Raw genomic sequence first — 21,385 nt, forward strand, 5'->3', positions numbered from 1 at the left:
CCAAAAGTAAAAAACATCAGGATAATCGCTGGATGGGTTTAATTTGTTTGTGGGAGCTGTAGCAGATGGCAGGACAGATGTCATGGCAATATAATTTGGCTTTTCTCTTTGATTTTTATTGGGGCTTGTGGTATGTGATTGCCTTTCGGCAGTGCCTTTTGCAGGTGTATGTTTTCAGCCAGGCAACAACAACAGCAGCAAAAAAGATAAATGTGCAAGATGACATTTATCAACAGAAATTATATGGGGGGGGGGAGGCAGAGATGCTAGGATGCATGATTTTTCAGGGTTTCATATCTTGCATTTACTGTCAGTAAGCAGAGATGCTTAGAGGAGGGGGTTATTGCGGGGTTTTTTTGTTTTGATTATGTATTTTGTGGTTTTATATTCTGATTTTATCCTGTAAACATCCCTGAGACCTGAGAGTATAGGGCAGTGGATAATAATAATAATAATAATAATAATAATAATAATAATAATAATCCAACTAAGAATATAAAGTCCAAATGTTTTAAGCTGGACCACTTAGTTATATTTCAGCACGTTAAAAAAAATAATCATTGATTAAAGGTATTGCATTTTAACATTTGCCATCTGTAAATATACAGAGGAAGCTGTCTTATACTGGAGCATCCTGTTTCTGCATGTAGTCCAGTACTGACTACTCTGGCTGGCAGCAGCCATCCAGTGTCTTGGGCTGGCAGTCTTTCCTATTATCTCCTACCCAACCTTTTTTAAAAAAAACAACAACAACCTGGAGTAGACCAGGATTGAACCAAGAGTTTTCTTCATGTGCTTTAAGATAGAGCTTCCTCACAGAAGAGTCTCTTCCTCTTGAGCAGAGATTGCATAGCATATTGGGATTTGGCTAAAAAGTCCCATCAGCAGAAGCCCGCACATGGTCTGCCATATGAACAATGGGGCTCCCCCACCTGTTCGGCCCATGAAATTGGCTCCTGGGGATTGGGCGACACCCACCCAGAGCACAGTTCAAAGTTTGAGTTAACGCTTTGTTTTTGTTTTTTAAAAATATTTTTTAATTAATTTTTAGCATACAAAATTTTTAAAGACATACCACACAAATTATTACACATATTTCCTTGTTTAGACTTCCTTCAGCATCTTTGATAGTCTTCCGTCTTAATTATTTCTCCTGCAATTCTTAACTTAATATTGCCTTTACATTTTCTAACAAATCATTTCTCCCTTTCCATTTTTACAATATTTCTTAAATTACTGCTCACAGAACTTCTTGTAGTCCTACAAACGTAATTTGATCATCACAAATACTTTTCAAATACTCAGTAAATTTAGTCCAGTCTTCGGTAAACCTCTGGTCCCGCCGGTCTCGGATCCTTCCTGTTAGCTTGTCTAATTCTGCGTAGTCCATTAATTTCATCCTCCATTCTTCTAATGTTGGAAGTTCTTCTTGCTTCCATTTTTGGGCCAATAATATTCTTGCTGCTGTTACTCCATATAAAAACAACTTACAATCTTTCCTGAGTTAACGCTTTGTTGGCAAACAAAACAATCTCCACAAACTTGGCTGAATGCCAGGCCTAATGATAACTGGCTCCATGGATCAGTTGCCAAGACTGGAAGTCCCCACCTCCTCACAGCCATCTTAAGTCTCCTCCTCTCTTGTTGCAGCAGGAAAGGGAGACACTTGCGACTCTTCACCAGCCTGTCTCATCTCTGCCTCTTGATCTCCCTCCCCTCCCTCCCCTGCTTCAGCTTCTGCCTCTGATTCTGGACTTCTCTCTGCCACAGACTCCCCCAGCTCACTAAGTCCTGTTGCTTCTTCACCTTCCGACACCTTCTCCTCCCGGTCTTCTCCCTCTGAACACTCATCGTTGTCCCACCACCACTCCCTGGCTCCCAGCCTTCTTCCCTTGGTGGTTCCCCAGCTGGTTCCTCCCACCATTCCTCTGCATCCAACCAGTCCGTAACACTGTGGAAGAGTGGGGATTACTCCCTCTGGCAGGCTGAAATGCCTGGGCTGATGGAACATTCAACACATTGCAGCATTGCATTCCTCAGGGAGTGCCAGAGCTGTGAGTTGGAATGTGCCCGGCTCAAACCCTACCACTGAACTCACCCGCTTGCTTTGAGCAAGCCACTGCTTTATGCTCTCAGGCCGGCTCTACCATGAGGCAGAATGAGGCAGCTGTCTCAGGTGACAGATTCTGAGGGGTGGAAAGGGGCTAGAAAGGTGGACCATGTGGTCTGCCCACCATTCCCAAAGCTAGCTTGCTGCCCTAGCATGGTTGGTGCTGGTCTTGACCTTTAAAGCCCTTTGTGGCTTAGGGCCCTCGTATCTACGGGACCGCCTCTCCTGGTATGCCCCGCAGAGGACCTTAAGGTCCATGAATAACCATAGTTTAGAGGTCCCGGGCCCTAAGGAAGTCAGACTATCCTCCACCAGGGCCAGGGCCTTTTCAGTGATGGCTCCGACCTGGTGGAATGCTCTGTCCCATGAGACTAGGGCCCTTCAAGATTTAACCTCCTCCCGTCGGGCCTGTAAGACAGAGCTATTCTGCCTGGCCTTTAATTTGAATTCAGCCTGATCTTTTATTTCCCTTCTCTTCCCTCCCCTTCCTCTTTTATGAAGATCACCCACTCTGAGACCCCACAGTTAATTCTCCCCTGGCCTCCTCGCTGGCCCAAGTAGGACCAATTCAGCCAGCTAGCCCTGGGGATTATCTAATTGATTTTTTGATTTTTATTGTTATTCATGTTTTTATACTGTATTTTATGCTGCTTTTATAATTAAGTGTTTCAAAGTATTTTAAATTTGTTGTTAGCTGTCCTGAGCCCGGTTTTTGAACCGGGAAGGGTGGGGTATAAATAAATTATTATTATTATTATTATTATTATTATTATTATTATTATTATTATTATACCAATGAAGTAATCTGAGACAACCCACAGTGGGTGCGAGATCCTGATCTGGCCTTGGTGCCACCGCCTTCTGGCTTTGCTTTGGGGAAGGTAAAGACACAGCCCAAAGCCAAGGACAGCAGCAGCAACGCCTAGCAGAACACCCTCTTTTTGCCACACTTCTCAGCGAAAACATGGTATTCCTGCAAAGCTCCTGCATTGCTGTTGGACTCCTCCCACCCTCCTGGGGTGTGGGTCTGGATCTGGGCTGGGGGCATCAGTGGCGTCCTTTGCTTCGGGTGCCAAAAGATCTCAGGCAGACCCTATCTGTCCCTCCCCGTGCCTTTTTGCAAAAGCCAACCTTATATTACCGTTGTAAGGATTATTAAGACCAGTGTTTTTGTTTTTTTCTGGGGGTACTCAAGGATACGCAGTACAGTCATACCTCAAGTAGAATGCGCTTCGGGTTGAGCACATTCGAGTTGCGTTCCACGGCAACCCGGAAGTAACGGAGCACGTTACTTCTGGGTTTCGCCGCTCGCGCATGCGCAGGTGCTCAAAATGACGTCATGCGCATGCGTGGTAGCTGTGAAACGCGACCCACACACAGGCGCGCCGTTGCGTCTTGCGTTCCGTTCGGGATGTGAACGGGGCTCCGGAACGGCTCCCGTTCGCATCCTGAGGTACCACTGTACTGGCACTTTTTTTTTCTTTTCCAAATGTTAAAAGTGTGGCACTTTCTGTAACAACTTCATGGGGAGTACCAGCACTTTTCCCCCTCCAAAAAAGCACTGATTAAGACAATGTAGACTAACTCTTCTGGGTAATCTTAAAGTGTTAAACTGGGTAATAGAAAGTGCATTATATTGTTAGTAAGCAAGAATGATCATTCATTGTTACAACAGACTGTGATTATGTTTTGCTTCCCATTGGACGATAGCCTTATTATTATTAAAACATGCCTTCATCAATTAAAGCTGATCCCAAAGCTTTAGGCGGTAACCCCTACTGCACAGAATTAGATCTCAGTGTTGTTGTTTAGTCGTTTAGTCGTGTCCGACTCTTCGTGACCCCATGGACCAGAGCACGCCAGGCACCTCTGTCCTCCACTACCTCCCGCAGTTTGGTCAAACTCATGCTGGTAACCTCGAAAACACTATCCAACCATCTCGTCCTCTGTCGCCCCCTTCTCCTTGTGCCCTCCATCTTTCCCAGCATCAGTGTCTTCTCCAGGGAGTCTTCTCTTCTCATGAGGTGGCCAAAGTACTGGAGCCTCAGCTTCACAATCTGTCCTTCCAGTGAGCACTCAGGGCTGATTTCCTTAAGAATGGATGCGTTTGATCTTCTTGCAGTCCATGGGACTCTCAAGAGTCTTCTCCAGCACCATAATTCAAAAGCATCAATTCTAGATATCAGTAGGGGCCTGCAAAAGCTTGTTACCAGCCAAGCTCAATTCAATCCAGCACCCATAGGAAGCTGCCTTATGTACTGAGTTAGCTCATTGTTCCATCTAGCTTAGTTTTGCCCGCACTGGCTGGCAGTGACTCTCAAGGATTTCAGGCAGGATTCTTTGCACAAGGGAGTGGATATGGAATGTTTTGCTTGCAAAACAGATGCTCTCCCGCTGAGCTATGGCCCTTCGCCTTGTATGTGGTCCAAGGGGCCTGGCGTGACAAACTTTGCGAAACAGCAAAACCATGAGGGTTGTTTTTCTGTGTGTGAGAGCGAGCCTGCTGGGTCATCCTGGCCAATTGGTGAATTTAATGTTGTGCAGAAATGCACAGGATTGTGGTTATTGCTTGTTTATGTTCTTCCATGCACTAGCAATAAATTTCTCCATTTCACATCAACAGCTGGATAACCCCTTTATTGTTTACTTTTCAGAGGGACTGTCCTAAAACCTATTGTCCTGGCTCTCTCCCCCTGCCCCCTCCTGCAGCCCCCTAGATACAGCTGCCCCCTGGTGTGGTTTAATAAAGCCATTTCCTCTCTGTGCACAGTTGCATTCCCAGCGCGGAAACGATAGTATAATTCCTTGCCCTAGAGGCCGTGATTCTGCTTAATGAGCAGCGTATTATTAAGCATTTCTTCCAGTTGTTTGGAGCATAAACTTCTGCTCCAGCGGTGTTTAGTGTATACCAGTCTCCTTGGAACAGTAACCAGACTGCAGGGGAGGGCAGAAAAAAAAGGAAAAAAAATGCTTCTAATGTACATTCCACAACAGGCAACCCAATCAGAAGAGATGCTACCCCAGGAAATAAATGTTCAGAAGTTCAATGATTCTGCACCAAAATGCCCAACATGTATTGTATCTGAAGAAGTGTGCATGCACACGAAGGCTCATACCAATAACAAACTTAGTTGGTCTCTAAGGTGCTACTGGAAGGATTTTTTTTTATTATGTATTTTGTTGCCCCAGCTTCAGTGGCCATGCTGGGATACAATACTTGTCCTACAAGGGACGTGGGTGACGCTGTGGTCTAAACCACTGAGTTTCTTGGGCTTGCCGATCGGAAGATTGGCGATTTGAATCCCCACAACAGAGTGAACTCCTGTTGCTCTGTCCCAGCTCCTGCCAACCTACAGTTCGAAAGCATGCCAGTTCAAGTAGATAAATAGGTACCACTGTAGTGGGGAAGGTAAACAGCGTGTCCGTGCACTCTGATTTCCGTCACGGTGTTCTGTTTCACCAGAAGCGGTTTAGTCATGCTGGCCACCTGACCCGGAAAGCTGTCTGTGGACAAATGCTGGCTCCCTTGGCCCGAAAACAAGATGAGCGCCGCAACCCCATAGTCGCCTTTGACTGGACTTAACTGTCCAGGGGTCTTTTACCTTTACCTTACTTGTCCTACACCAGGCTTCCTCAACCTTGGCCCTCTAGATGTTTTTGGCCTACAACTCCCACGATCCCTAGCTCGCAGGATCAGTGGTCAGGGATGATGGGAACTCTAGTCTCAAAACATTTGGAGGGCCGAGGTTGAGGAAGCCTGTCCTACGCTATAAGATGGAATGTGGTGCAGTGTTCGTCTTGGGCAACAGAGTCCACAGGGGTAGCAGATCCAACCTCCAAGGAATGCATTGCCTGCCTGCTGCTGCTGCTGCTGCTGCTGCTGCCGCCACCACCATGTTTTCCTTGGAGGCTGGATCTGTTGTTTCCTCTGCAGCCCTCTACAGTGGCCTCTTGGTGAATAGGAGGCACTGCTGGTATCCTCCCAGCCTACTTCCTGGTGTGTATTCTGCCCTTGTTTCTGGCGTAGATCTTCACTCACCCCTTCTTCTCTGGCAGGGAGGGAGGAGTGCCTCATGTTATGTATTGAAGTTCTCACCCTGGCCACCAGGGGGTATTCTGTATATACGGTAGTTTTCACTCAGGTCCACATAAGCTAATTTAGGCAGGAAATCCTGGGTTGTTGTTGTTACAATGTTGACAGCCGGCTGCCTATAAAAGCAGGCCGGCTGAGCTGTTTGCAGTTCAGTTCAGTTCCAGCTTACTATAAAGAACCACTTGGAGAAATCTCTGTGTCATCCGCTATGTCCACTCGCAACTTAATACCTCAGGTTCCAAAATACTTGGGCTGGCCCTGCTTGACTCAGCAGTTTTTTTGACGCTGCGACTCGTGGCATTCGCTTGCATGCAGAAACACAGGCTTGTAATTCCCTCTCAATCTTCCCTCTTGTCCTTTTCCAGAGGCAACCGTTTTAAGCTACGACGGAAGCATGTTTATGAAAATACAACTCCCCGTGGTGATGCACACCGAGGCAGAAGATGTGTCCTTGCGGTTCAGGTCTCAGCGAGCGTATGGCATTCTAATGGCCACCACTTCGAGGGAATCTGCTGACACGCTGCGTTTGGAACTGGATGCAGGACGAGTTAAGCTAACAGTCAACCTAGGTAACGTCCCTCCCCAACTCCCACCCTGAAGTTAACATCTCCAACATCCTTTTTTGGTGTGCGTCTTTGCCTGCAAACACCTATTCAACAGCCTGTTGGCCACTGAAAAATCAAATGAAACAGAAATATATATATGCAGTTCTCATGCATATACATATATTTGCAACATACATAAGTTCATTATTCGTTGAGTTTAATTTCATCTTTACACACTCCACCATAACCCACCATTATTAATTCTGAACCGCAGTCTGTTCTAAAAAGAGAAGACCACCAGCATTAGCAGGCAACCTGTTTTTGTTTTGTTAGCATCTTACCCAACAAGGTGGGTGTCTCAGCCCAGAATTTCCCATATTGCTGCATTACACAAGTAAATCCTAGTCCAAAACACATGCCCCTGGGTGCTGGCGAAGCTCTGTTGGTGTGTCTGCATTGCGCATGCAAGCTTCATGCGCAATGTTTCATGCAGCTTCTGTGGAGCACTGGATTTGGGTTCCCAGAGAGTCAGTTCTTCTGATGCCAAGGGGGTGCAGGGTGGCAACTGGGAAAAGCTCCCCTGCCCCAACCAGGCAGTCCACGCACACAAGCAGTTTAAAGTCAGAGCTGCCATTCCGTTCTTTTCATGATAAGTGGTGCTCATGTACATTTGGGACTCTGAGGCTGTGTACACACTCCGGTTGACTCTGCATCCATTGTGTTCACACGGCTGGTTTGTGAAGCCGTGTACACATGGTGTTAGCCACAATTCACATCTGCCCTGTAGTTTCTTGAGAAGTACTGTGTTTTGATTAGCTTCCCCCATCCCAGACCTGCTTTAATCCAATTTGAGAACAGAAGGAATGTGAAGATCTGCATGTCCTTTTTACAAGCTGGTTTGGAACTGGATAGTGAACTTTCAACAACAGCCTAGCTGTGTGCACCAGGTTGATCAAGCCTGAGACACACGGCCTGGGAATCTTTCTTTGCAAAAGGAAATACCAGGATGAACAACCCACAACCTGGGGGGTCTACCTTTACAAGAGACTGTAGCCTTACACCAATATGACACAGCTTCAGATTTTTCTATTCCTTCTGAAAAGAAGCTCTAGGAAAGGGAAATTGAGTTATTAGCACACTAGCCCTAATCACACACACACACACACACACACACACACACACACACACACACACGAGTGGGGAAATGCACACACAAAAAGAGGATCCTGGAGTCGACACACAACGAGCGATTTCCAAACACATCTGGCCGTAATGATGTGTACAGTGTCTTGCAAATGTGATTTGAAGCTCAGCTGTAGGGAAAACAAACTTGCTGCATTTTAAGCCGGTGATGTGTGCACAGCCCAAAATCACACTGTTGTCCCGAACAGTTTGCTCATGCGAACTGAGTTTGCCCCAGCATATAATCAGAACCAACTCTGTTAAAAACCAGCAAGCTATTAAGCCCTTTCCAGCATGTTGTACTTGATTTTGGCTTAATGTGTTAGAACACATAAAAGATACTCAAGCAACAGAAACCTGATTGCAAGCCACATTTTTGTTTGTTTCTGGTCTTCTCTATAGAGCAGCCTGACATTGCATACTCTCAAATCCATCTCCCTCCCTCCTTTGATTTAATTTGATTTTTTTTAGAACTCCCCCCGCTACAACTTCATAGTGATCTTGTGTGTGTGTGTCACAAATAACACGACCCTTCAATGCCCAAAGTCTGCGGCCCTCAGCAAACAGCCATGTGAACACAAACCACATAAGCTCTCCTGCAGAAATAATATCATGCTTTCCTAGGTTTTTTTTATAGCATTTAGAAATAATTGATCGTTGCTTTATTCACCGAGGAACCAAATGCAAGTTTACCAGAAGGACTTCCTTTTTTTGTGTATGTGAGAGAGATTATTTTCAGGACTTTTTGTACAGCGTTTAAAACAAAACAAAACAAAACAAAACAAAACCCTTCGCTCCGGCGTAATTTTGCTTTTAAATTGCAGAAGCTAGCAGGGCAGAGTGATATATTCAAAATCCATTTTTTGTATAGGAATGCAAGATAATTGAATTTTGATTATATTAATTCGATTCTGCAATAGGGAGATCAAACAAGGACACTTTTCTTTAGCTTCAGATAGAGCCCTCTAGTGACATTTTGGAGTTCCTGCAAGCCGATGCATTATTTTAATAGTCTTGATGGTTGTAGGATAGTGGCCAGGAGAGGGCTCTTTCAAGAAAGCTTTCTGTAGACAGAGGCATGTAGGTGATGTGCCTTGGCTGTTTGCCACCACTTTTCTGATGCGGTTGACGACACATGACAAACTCAGCTACATGGAAACAAAATCTAGGTTGTTATTTTTTAAGAAATAAAAGCAATAATATTGATGATCCTCAAAGACCATGTAGAGGAACAAATGAGTATGCTGCTAATTTGAGAAGGGTGTTTCAATTTGCCCGTACAAAGTGCACATTTCCCTTACATTACAAATAAAATAAAAGCATTGCCCCGCCTGTTATTCACCACGAAGGCGGGAATAAATTTGCTAACGCTCACAAGAGAGATGTCGAAAAGCATCCTCTCAAAAGTCAAAAAGCAAATTATAATATTGCTTCGCTATAATCTATTAAAATAAGAGATTTCTAGAGGAGATGGCGATGTCACTTTTCCTATGTTTATTCAACGACTTCAGTAAAAGCGAAGGGTATTTCCAAGGATTGAGAGACCATCTAAGGTGGTTGGAATATTACAATTACAATTTTAAGCTTTTAAAGTTGCATCCTCCTTTGAGGCATTAACTGTGATCCAGAATGTGTGATTATTGGCTTGGCTTGTACTATTCCCCATTGTGACGGAGCACTTTTATTATTTTTTAAATTAAAATTGAGAAGATTAATTTGTTCTTTCATATATGGGGGAGAAAGTGGCAGCCAGCTTAAATCCAGTATCTGGACCAGTTTCTCCACAAGCCTTTATTCCCCACTTAGATTTGTCACCATGTAGCTTTGTTTGAAATTGGCCATATTTTTTTTATCCTCTATTTCTACTCACTTCTATTTATAAAGTTTTTTATCACCATATATCTGCGTTCTATGGCAATACCGAAAGAATCTGAACACGCAGTGGCCATGTTTGCATGTGTCTGTCCCCGGAAGGGTGGACTGTGATTTTATTGGATGTCTGCAGCTATTACTTTGAAGGATAAATTTTCATTTCTCATCTATTCTTCCCCATCTAGACTGTATCAGGATTAACTGTAATTCCAGTAAGTGCCTATTCAAAATTTTTAAACTTATTGTTCCTCCATTTATGCAATATTCACAAACTTTAGATTAAGACACGGTGTGCATCCTTTTTTTGTTTTTGTTTGCATACTTAAAATGACTTGCATTTGAAAAAAGACGTAGCAAATTCCATGGGTGTGAAAAGAAATCATCGCACATGGCTTGCCTTACCTGCCCTAGAGTTGCTTGTCCCCATTCCCACCCCACCCCCTGAAATTTCAGGCCAAACATCTAAGGAGTTTCATGGACAGTTTAAAGAATCAGGCATAGTCACAAGTCTTCCGTCATCTGCAGAGCATCCTTCAGTTTCCCTAAAAGTCAAAGCAATTGTGGAAGTTTTGCCCCTGTGTTCCAGTAAGACTAAATATGTCTTGTATGTGAGGAAAGGATGACTGTATACCCCTAATATTTCTCAATTACTGTGGAATTATCTGCCTTTTTGTTTTTTTAAAAAGATTTATATTGAAATTTTCTCAAACAAATTAGAAACACATAATAAAAAACAACACAACACACACAACAGAACTTGATTGTGAATGTAGTCCTCTTTCCACTGGAGCCAACTCCAGGAGGCTGTGGGTGCTGGGCGCCCACAAAGTCAATGGGCAAAGTTGAAGCCCTTGGTCATGGGCACCCACAATATTTGGCTTAAGATGGCACCTATGTCTGGTTCTGCTTGGTGTTGTGCAGTGGGAGGATTGAAGAGGCCACAACCATAGAGAAGAAACAGCAATCTAGAAGTCCAAAGGAAGTACTTCATACATTTTTAAGGTATCCTCACTCCCCCTTTCTTCCCTGGCAGTGGCTGCAATGGCACCATTTTGTGGTTCGCCTCAGATGCCAAAACGTCTTGGGCCAGCCCTGTCAGTCCCACTTTTTTTCCAGTTGGAAGTTATGATTGCTCAATAAGTCTGCAGTTTTGTATGCTGGGAGTAAATTCCACTGAGCTCAGTGGAACTTACTTCTAGGTGGATATGTATTGGATTGCACTGTACACGGGTTCCCATCCCCCAGCCCTCCAAATATATACATATTGAAATGAACTTTCACAGTGTGATATATCAAAATCTGTTTATGCAGCGTTGAACAACAACAAAAGCCAGGTAGAACTTTAACAGATTGATCTATTGATTGAGGTTCACACCAGTAGCTTTTGTCCACAGCCTTTGTTAATTTAAGGTGGCAGGTGAGGGGGACTGTGTGGGAACCCTGGTTGTTCAATGCATGGTCCCAACTATCGGTAGCATCAAGGTCACAGGGGTCAGCAAACTTTTTCAGTAGGGTGCCAGTCCACTGTCCCTCAGACCTTGTGGGGGGCCGGACTATATTTTGGAAAAAAATAATAAATGGACGAATTCTTATGCCCCACAAATAACCCAGAGATGCATTTTCAATAAAAGCACACATGCTACTCATGTAAAAACACCAGGCAGGCCCCACAAATAACCCAGAGATGCATTTTGAATAAAAGGACACATTCTACTCATATAAAAACATGCTGATTCCTGGACCGTCCGCAGGCCAGATTTAGAAGGTGATTGGGCTGGATCCGGCCCCTGGGCCTTAGTTTGCCTACCCATGAAAGGAATTAGGAAGGAGGGCAGGGCCCATCTTCAGACCAGCAAACAATGATGTGAACCTCAAACAGTGGTGAGAAAAAATGGTTGGTTGATTTACAGAAACATTGCAAACCGCTATTGCACTTGATGCACCCACTGAGTGCAAGTGGTGGTAGATTTTTGCCTCTGCCACCACTTGCAATGTTTCCCCCCACATTATTCTTCCATTGTTGATATTCTTACAAACCAAGAATTGAACTCCCTATTCCAAATAAAGAGGGTGTGCTGTCATTGATATTTTTTATGTCCCGCAAGATTATATTTGTGTGATGGCTTCTTTTACACACTAAATATATAAGATCTCTTAGACTGAATTGGTTTTTTTTCCTACGTGTCTTACATCATGCTTGATAAATTTTTAACCTTTCTGATATTATTTGGATTAAGATGCTATGTTCTGAAAGAGGATTGTGGACTGTGATTTTATTTTGAGTCTGTGGACCTCCCAAACTTTCTATAGTAAGTACAGTACATTCTAGTTTTCCTTTTGTGGTGGGCAGAGGTGTGGGGAGAGAGTGTTAAATGTTGCAGACGTTGTGGGACAAAAGTAGCTATCATGCCCTTGTTTTAAACCAAGTGACTGAGGCATGATTGAGTCAAAGCTTCTTTTCCCCATTGATTTCTGTGGGAGAGACTTAAATATAACCTTAGCTCTCCCATGGAAGGTAAGTGGGCTCAAAAGTAGTTAACTTTGGCTGGAACATGTTTTGAATTTCCATTCAGGAAACATACTGCTATTCAATTCCAGTTCACTGCAATGGTGCTTACTTGCTGCGTTTGACAGCAGGCGAACATTTGATGGATTACTGCCAAAAACATCAGTCTCAAATCTCTTTGGGTTTTCTAGTTTCAGGTTGGTTGGTTGGTTTGGAAATACTTGGAATGTGAGATCACTTGTTTGCAGTGCAAAACAACAACAACAACAAAATGTGTGCCTTTCATCCAGTTGCCTTCTTTCGGTGAGGCAAACTGAATTACAGGTCTTTCTGTATGTGATACAACAAAATAGAAACTAGAGTGGAGAAAAATAGCTAACGGGAACAGAAGTATCATTATTAATTATCATCATTGAAATATTGACCGTAGTTCTCAATCTCAAGCATTCTTGTAGTTCACATTCAAATATAACACATGCATTGTATAAAAAGTAAGTTTAATATTTTCCAAAGCACAGAATTACCTAGTGACAATTTAAATAGTGATGTACCAAGAAGGTGGAAAATACTATTTAAATCAGAAATTGCCCTCCCGCAAGAAAGGTTTCAAAATTTGTGTCAGAATCGTAGTCATTCAAGAGAAAAAGAGCATATTGTTGATATTTTTTTAAAAAAATACGTCTCTGGCATTGCAAACAAACCTCAATGCAAGTGTAAAGTCACAGGTATAACAAAAAGCAACAGTTCACCACAAGCACAATAAATGACTTTTGTTATTGCTGAGAAGTGCATTTGTTCTGTGGAGCTAATGGCAGGTGGTATAGGAGACTTAGATTTCCTATGGGATACCCATAATGCCTTTCTATGAGCAAAAAAAAACCTGTGGAGAACAACCGCGGAGTACACCAGAATATGGGTTATATCCAGCAAAGGCGTATACTGAGTTAGACCCATTGAAAACAACAGACTTCAGCTGTGTTTAGTTTCAATGGCTTTATTCTGAATATGACTTAGTTGGGGAACCTTTTGACCAGCAATTGTTGGTGAACTACAACTTCCAGCAGTCCTAGCAAGTATGGACAATTGCCAGGGGTGATGGGAATTGTATTTCAGCAAATCCTAGGGAGCCATATGTTCCCTGCACCTGACTTGGTAGCATACAGCACTTGCTTAAGAGCTGGAACTTAAGTGGCAAAGTGCTTTCATGTTCTGTGTGCACTACGTGAATGATTCTATTCATTTATGGAATGAGGATGCTAGGAATCAGTAGGCCTGGTAGGTGTGCAACAAGCAGGTTAACTGTACATGCACATTGGCCCTTCATCTGTTAACTGCATGTAAGGTGGGGAGAATAAGGTTTTGATTGTGTGTTTTAGTCATGGCTGCTATGGCAGTTGTGTCTTTGCTCGTCCCACGATTAGAGCGCTGAGTCAAAAGGTGAATGTAAGTAAGTTGCAGTTAAGTTAGCTACGTGATCTGGGTAAAACTTTGAAACTGTTAACATGAGTCCCCAGACATAAAACAAGCTAAGGGACATGGTTGGTTTTCATGTAGTGGTCTCTCTTTTGTCACACCTTCATTTCAGACTCCTTTGCAGTTTCTTCTTTCCATGTTTTGATAGAAGCAAATCATTATAAACAGGAGCTGAAATGATCGTTTGCAAATATTTGAAATCCACCCCAAATTTGAAATGTTTTAAATTCAGAATTAAAATCATTTTACCTCAGAACTTTCCGACGTCTCTTAAATGTTTCCATTTTAGCAGGCATCAAAAACTGTCAGCTGTCAAATAATATAAAATACCAAATGCCATTGCATTTTATCTCCAGTATGCTGTCACATGCTAAATATCATTTTGTTTGTACTGTCAGGCATCAAATACTGTTATCAAATGTACTAGTATGACAAGTGGTGATAGCAAATCTCCAGTGAATATTTAGGGAAATATTGTAAGAATATCTACAGACTGTTTGAGATAAGTATACATACAGAATTCTGGTGAATGCATTTATTTCAGCTCCACCATAGATTTCCTCTTATGATAAAACCACACTGACTTTCTGCTTCAGTTAAGTATGTTGAGTTGTAGGTAAGCAATGCATACTTAGGAATCTACAATTTCAGTGACCAGGTATCACTCAAGCATTATTAAAGACAGGACAGGAAACAAATCTACTGTCAATGACTATTACTATGTGTTTCCCTGGTCATGTAAACACTGCCACCAGTTGTCAAGAAGGCGTAAATAATTACGGCCATTTCCAGCACCAAATGTTGGAGTTTTGTTGTGAATGCACCAAAGTCATTCATAGCATTCCCAACATTGGTCCTTCCAGCAAACTCCATGTTCCTGTAGCTTAGGGACACCCAGATAGAACTACAGGTACAAAGATGGAAGTAGCTACATGGGATCACCTGGAACATGGCTGAACAGTGAAACTGCCATTGAAAGAGAATTAACAGAAGGAACAGCAAGACTGGACCAGAGTGTGTCATGGAGATTCAAGCGGGTAATGTATCAGCCAATGGAATAAAATACAATGCAAACATTTGCTCCTACACTGTGGCTGTTAGGTTGGTTTTCCTTCACTATATCCATGCCTATCACTTTGTATGCAATAATTCTGTGAAAATGCTTTCCAGCTATAAAAGGAACTGGAAAGCCACGTTGGAGAATGCAGCTGAATGTCTTTACCGTTGCCAATTTATTTACATACCACATTTTCCCACAAATAAATCTGTGCTCAAAGTGGTTCACAAAATAATAATAATAGTATCAAAGTCTAAATACTGTAATTCAATGACAATGCATAATCAAACATACAGTATCAGTGCAACGTAACACTGGAAACAGACAATGACTCAACCATTTACAGTTCATTTAACATATATAAACATTTAAGTAAGCCCACAACCTATAAACAGATCAAGACAAAGTCTCCATTAAGCAACTCCCTTATGAAGGCTCCTAGGACAATGCAGGTGACACCAAACATCTCCTGATGGCAACCGCAGAATCTCTCCCACTTCTTTTCTGGAAACTGCTCCCTTGTCATAAGTTGATAGGAGAACAAATACGGCAAAGTCTTTTGTTGCTGTTGTTATGCAAGGCCAATTTGTACTACAGGCCTTAAAACACATACGCTGCCGTGTTCTCCTCCCTTTTAACAATCTACCTTTGAACTGAGGCATGAGTCAGTGCCAGACGTTGTTCCCTTGACTGGCCTTCTGCACATGTAGGCAAGGTGGCTCACGACATCCGCCCACCTCTTCCTCTGTGCAACAAACCTCTTTGTTTCCTTTCCGTTCTCCAGTCACTTCCTTCCCTGCGGACAGCAGTGCTCAAGCGACCCATGTGTTCGCTACTCTCCTCTACAGCTACCTTTCTTTAATGGGACTTGAAATGGAGCAATACTTAATGGGTTGTACTTGAAGATTGCACTTTCAATTAAAAAGCGCACACAGGCAGATATTTTGCCTATTATCCCACTTCCTCTGGCTCTCGCTGACTGAAAAGCTCTCTTCCATAATTGTCAGGTCTCAGTAGGCCTCAGCTGATACTCAGAGATATTTTTTGCATCCACTTTGCTGCTTTCCCCTCTTCATTATTGGATCTGTTTTTTTTTTTTTTTTGTTTTTTTTAATAGGCACTTTTGGGTGATGGAAGGAAGCATTGCATGTTTTCCTTTTCATTTGTTATGCTTCCGTTCATGTGTGCTTGATTTGTATGTCAGCACTGTGTCGCTTCTAATGGTGGGCATTCTCTTTAGGCCACTAATTTGAGTGCTTCCTGCAGTGTTGCAGGAGTTTCTGCAGTTCCTCTGCTTCTTGCTGAAATAATACTATGTGTTTCTCTCAAGTGGTTCAAGGCTTCTGAAGCTGGCTTGTTAGAACTTGAAGGGGCCACTAGTATGGAGCGATGCCCATTCTTCGTTGTGAGAGATTAATGGTGCGTAGCAAGGCATTTTGATATATATCACTGTCATGAAACGGAGAGTCTATTTTCTATACGACAGCCAAGCTTTTCAACTTTTGTGCTACTTTTAAAGTGACAAATGGCCAGCAATAAATGTCAAACTCTGATCTTTCACTTTTTGCGTTGTTTGGAATGTGATCTTATCTACATGTAAGCACAGCCGTGTCAGTCCGAAAAGGCCACTGCTAAAATGTCATCATGAGAAACCCTAAATCAGTCTCCCAGGTGGCTTAATTTAGAGATTGGTTATAATGACGTGTTCTGTCCCCTTCTGAATGCAGTGGTTGATTTCAGCTGAGGTTTCGGAGAAGTTAAACAAGAAGGTATTCCAGGTTGCAGCCAGGAGATTCTCTCCATACCTTTATGCTATTGCTCTTATATTTTTATCTCACCTTTCCTTCAGGGAGACCATCCCATCATCAGAAATGCCAGTTGAGGCTGACAGTGATACCAAGATACCCAGTGAGTGTGATGGTTGAGAGGGGAGTCAAAACTAGGTCTTGCCAAACCAAAACTAGCACTCGCTCCATCTTAGTTTGGCTACTGAAGCAGAAGACAAGCTGCATCTTCTGTTGCCCTTCCTTTCATGCCTCCTCCATGCTGCGTGACACACCTGAAGTTCTGCCCTCTACAAAAGGAAGCAAGGAAGGGAAGGCCCCAAAACAGGTGCAGGAACTTTACTTGGGTGAGTAGGGGATTACCCAGGGCCTAACCAATGGAGGGAGCCACATCAACATTGATCAACAGTACCAGATGTCAGTGTTTGACATTACTGGACCCGTTTCTTCACTTTCAAGACTGTAGCAGTGATCAGTGGAAGTGTTTCCCCAAGAGTGATTTCAGTGCTTTGAGTCTGCTCCGTGCTCCGTTTCCTAGATTGCTGAGAGGGCCTGCATGCTTAATCAACTGTCATTGACTCACTAGCAGAAGATACCCAGCTCAGGAATTCTAAGTAACCAAAACTTGCTGAGATTTATAAATGGATAATGCCATTTGTTTGTTTCCTTCCAAATCGGTACAGTTTGGAATGGCTCAGCCATTCCATACAGAATTTGGTTACTGTCTTGCTTCACATGTCATAGCTCCCCAATTGCAGCCCAGTTGCAGCTTGTCATATGGTCTAGGGTTAGGCAGTGGCCATGGCAACAGGGCATTGGGAAGGAGCTGTGAGGAGGCCTGATTCGCTCATATGGCATGCCCCTTTGCAAGTGCCTTGCAATTTTCACTTGCAAGAATTTCTGCAATCCTCAGGCCACCCAAGCAGTTTCCACCTCTATTATCTTATTGGCAAATGCTAGGGAAAGATAAGTGGATGGAAGATCAAACACGCAGTTCAGACGCAACACATTTCTCAGCTTGCATCTCTGAGAGAGGCAGAAACTTAATAAAGACCATTCATCTCCCTGATATCTCAAGCTTTCAGTAATGCACTGGGCACATAAGAGACTGCCATCCATTCTCCTGCGGAAACTGCAAAATCTCATTTGATGATCAAATTGACTAATACATTATCCATGTGTTATCCTTATAGGATTTGCTGCATGGATTGGGCAGAATAAAAGTATCTGCCCCCCCCCCCCCCCCGAGTAAATAAAAAGCCTCAGAATGCAGCAAATTACGTTACATGCTTGGTTGGTAGATATGCAGTTTTGATTTTCCTGTTGTGTCTGATATAAGCGTAAAAGATCATATCATTAAAACCAGCTCCGGTTCATGCAAGCTACAAGTTCAGATCTTGCTACCACTGCTCAGATATTGGTATCAAAGTAAGAGAACAGAAGGAAGGGGATGCCAACCAAATTCAAAGATCAGTAGATTTCTCTGATTTTTTTTGCCAGAAACATGGTCATAAAATCTCTAGGTAAAGGTAAAGGGACCCCTGACCATTAGGTCCAGTCGTGACTGACTCTGGGGTTGCGGCGCTCATCTCACTTTATTGGCCGAGGGAGCCGGCGTACAGCTTCTGAGTCATGTGGCCAGCATGACTAAGCCGCTTCTGGCAAACCAGAGCAGCACACGGAAACGCCGGAGCAGTCCCTATTTATCTACTTGCACTTTTGATGTGCTTTCGAACTGCTAGGTTGGCAGGAGCAGGGACTGAGCAATGGGAGCTCACCCCATCGTGGGGATTCGAACCGCCGACCTTCTGATTGGCAAGTCCTAGGCTCTGTGGTTTAACCCACAGTGCCACCCACATCCCGTCATAAAATCTCTACTCGGGTATAAAAAACCATCTGTAGCTCAGTGGCAGAGCATCTGCTTTGCCTGCCAAAGGGCCCAGCTTCAGTCTCCAACATCTCCAGATTCTACCTGAAGCTCCTTGGAAGTCACAGCTAGTCAATGTAAAGAATTCAGTCTGATTCAGTATGAGGCAACTGTTTATGTTCCTATGCTCCCATGCATAGTTTTATTCTTCTGGTGTATGCGGAATGCATTTTCAAGACGGCACAGAAGCAAGAATGAATGGTTCAAGGAAAGCAACAATTATTATCTAGACACCCAAAGGTGAAGAACACTTAATATTTAGCAGGAGATGCTGCTTTCTTACAAAATGGAATAGGAATGAGGTGGAAACCCGGGCACACCTGTTCAAATTGTTAGCTTGATCATCAAACCATACCATAGTCAACCTGATGCAGGCCCTTCTTCTTCTTCTTTTTCTTCTTCCATCATCTCACAGCTCTATGTGGGGTGCTACCACACTCCCAATATCCAAAGCTCAAAAATATTTCAACCTTGTGGAAATGGATGGAAAAATAGTTATTGGTGTACCCCAAGAAAGATGGCAGAATCCTGACATGCAGCCCATCTGTTTGTTTGTTTTTTATTTTGATGGAAGCCACCCAGAGTGGCTGGGGTAACCCAGTCAGATGGGCGGAATATAAATAAGAACGTTCTTATTCTTATTCTCTAGTGCAGAGCTTTCCAAACTGTGTGTTGCGACATGCTGGTGTGTTGGCTGCAACGTTTGGGTGTGTCACGCAAATGCTGCAAAGGGATTAGTTCCACCTCCAGTTTGCTAGTAAAACTGAATTGCTGTGTTGCAAAATGATGCATGTCTAAAAACTGTGTCACCAACATGAAAAGTTTGGAAAGCTCTTCTCTAGTGTCAAATGACACACCAACCTCCCCCCTCCCCCCCAGCCAGGGAATGATTGGCTAGACTCATGATTCCCAGGCAGGAAATAAGACATTGGTTAGGTGGCCCAGTGAGATCTTTGGACCTGTGTTGGAACTGCCCCAAGGTGATTTGTTTTTGTTTAGTCTTGGGGAGTCAAGCAGGTATACGCTGGAGTACAGCTTGCATTTGTGCTCTTCGAGCATTAAGTTGAACATTCAAAGAGCTTTCTCAGGTCTGTCAACACTCTTTTTCAAAGAAACAAAACCCTATCAGATGCACTGAAGGTTCTTGTACCTTCGCTGGTGTAGATGAGCACATGCAGTTTTTCTCCAAGGGTGAGAAAAGATGCCAGTTGTCTTCTACGCAATTACAAAAAGTTTCAGAATGCATTTTCTGTAGGCACTTGTTTACAATAACAGGGAGATGTCCAATAATAGAATGAACGGGGTTCTTCCTCTTCCTCTGGGGATACATCAGGCGACATGTGGAACGTTGGGTCACATAATTATTGGATTAATTCTCTTTTTTAAAGGCCATTAATTCCATGAGAAGCTTCAACAGAAAATATGACTGCATAATGAGCATTTATGGGACCTGAAACCTAAGCAGATGCTAATTGGAAGAAAAAAAGAAAGATTGTATTAGTAAGAACGAGGATACATTAGGGCAAAGGTGAAATGACAAAGGACAAAATGGGTATTTTTTTTTACGTCTCATGCATTTTTCAAATCATCAGTAAGTGACCTTACTGCAGGTTTCTGCTACAGACCTCCAAGCCTGACCAAAGACTTGTGTGATGCCTTCCTAGAGCTGATTGCCAAACATTTAAAAAGGAGAGATATTGTAGTCATGGGAGATTTCAGTTTCTCTGATATCTGCTGCAACTGAAACTCTGCCAAGAATGTAAGGTACAACAAATTCTTCAATAGCCTCATTGACAGTTTCATTTCCCAGAAGCTGGCAGAAGCAACAAGGGGATAATCTATCTTGGACTTGGGCCTCACTAACAGGGGAATACTGATAAATGAGGTGGAAGTACTGCAAAACTTGGAGGATGTGATCTTGTCCTCTTGGGTTTCATGATACAGAGACAAGGGACAGCTGAGTGCAGTCAGACATGTACTTTGGACTTTAAAAATGCAGATGTCAAAAAGCCTAAGGAACTGCTGGATGAGATCCCATGGTCAGAAATACTCAAAGAGGAGTTCAAGATGAATGAGAGTTTCCTAGAGGTGAAATACTGCAGGCACAAATGCAAACAATTGCAATGAGAAAGAAAAGTGGGAAGCATCTAAATAAACCACCATGGTTTACAGATGAGCTGAGAGCCAAGAAGGGCATGTATAAGAAATGGAATAAAAGGCAAAGTACAAAGGTATAGTACAGTGGTACCTCAGGTCAAGTACAGTGGTGCCTCGCAAGACGAAATTAATTCGTTCCGCAAGTCTCTTCGTCTTGCGAGTTTTTCGTCTTGCGATGCACGGTTTCCCATAGGAATGCATTGAAAATCAATTAATGCGTTCCTAGGGAAACCGCCTTCAGACCAGGTCCGGGGACAGTCTGTCCCCCGACCTCTTCTGAAGGCTGGGGGGGGGGACTAGGGCTTTTCTTCCCACCCCCAGCATTTTAAAAAACCCCAGGACAGCGGAGGACTTCTCCGCTGTCCGGGGCAATCTTAAAATGCTGGCGGGCGGCATTTTAAAATCGCCCGGGACAGCGGAGGACTTCTCCGCTGTCCGGGGCGAAAGTCTTTGCTCCCCCCTGCCTGCCTTCCCGGGAGAGCGGAGAAAGGCAGCGCGTTTCTCCGCTGTCCCGGACGGCTTTTGAAGGCAGGCGGGGGGGGAGCAACGATTTTCGCCCCCCACCCGCCTTCAGAAGAGGTCCTTGACCTCTTCTGAAGGCGGGCGGGGGGGCGAAAGTCTTTGCTCCCCCCCCTTCAAAAGCTGTCCTGGACAGGCTTCGCGGACCTCTCCGCAAGCA

General features: G+C 43.5%; 1 protein-coding gene across 26 annotated transcripts in view; it reads left to right on the forward strand.

The window, feature by feature from the left end:
- NRXN1 (neurexin 1) overlaps nt 1-21,385 on the forward strand; it is a 985,083-nt gene that overhangs the window by 459,195 nt on the left and 504,503 nt on the right. For 18 of the 26 annotated variants that reach the window (XM_077925450.1, XM_077925448.1, XM_077925461.1 and 15 more), the window contains 2 exons: nt 6,569-6,772; nt 9,988-10,014. In XM_077925450.1, coding sequence (XP_077781576.1) covers nt 6,569-6,772; nt 9,988-10,014 — 231 coding nt within the window. The remainder of the gene's footprint in view (nt 1-6,568; nt 6,773-9,987; nt 10,015-21,385) is intronic. The other 8 variants (XM_077925452.1, XM_077925456.1, XM_077925465.1 and 5 more) reach the window with 1 other exon arrangement.

The sequence above is a fragment of the Podarcis muralis genome, chromosome 3 (assembly GCF_964188315.1).
Source record: "Podarcis muralis chromosome 3, rPodMur119.hap1.1, whole genome shotgun sequence".
Lineage (NCBI taxonomy): Eukaryota > Metazoa > Chordata > Lepidosauria > Squamata > Lacertidae > Podarcis > Podarcis muralis.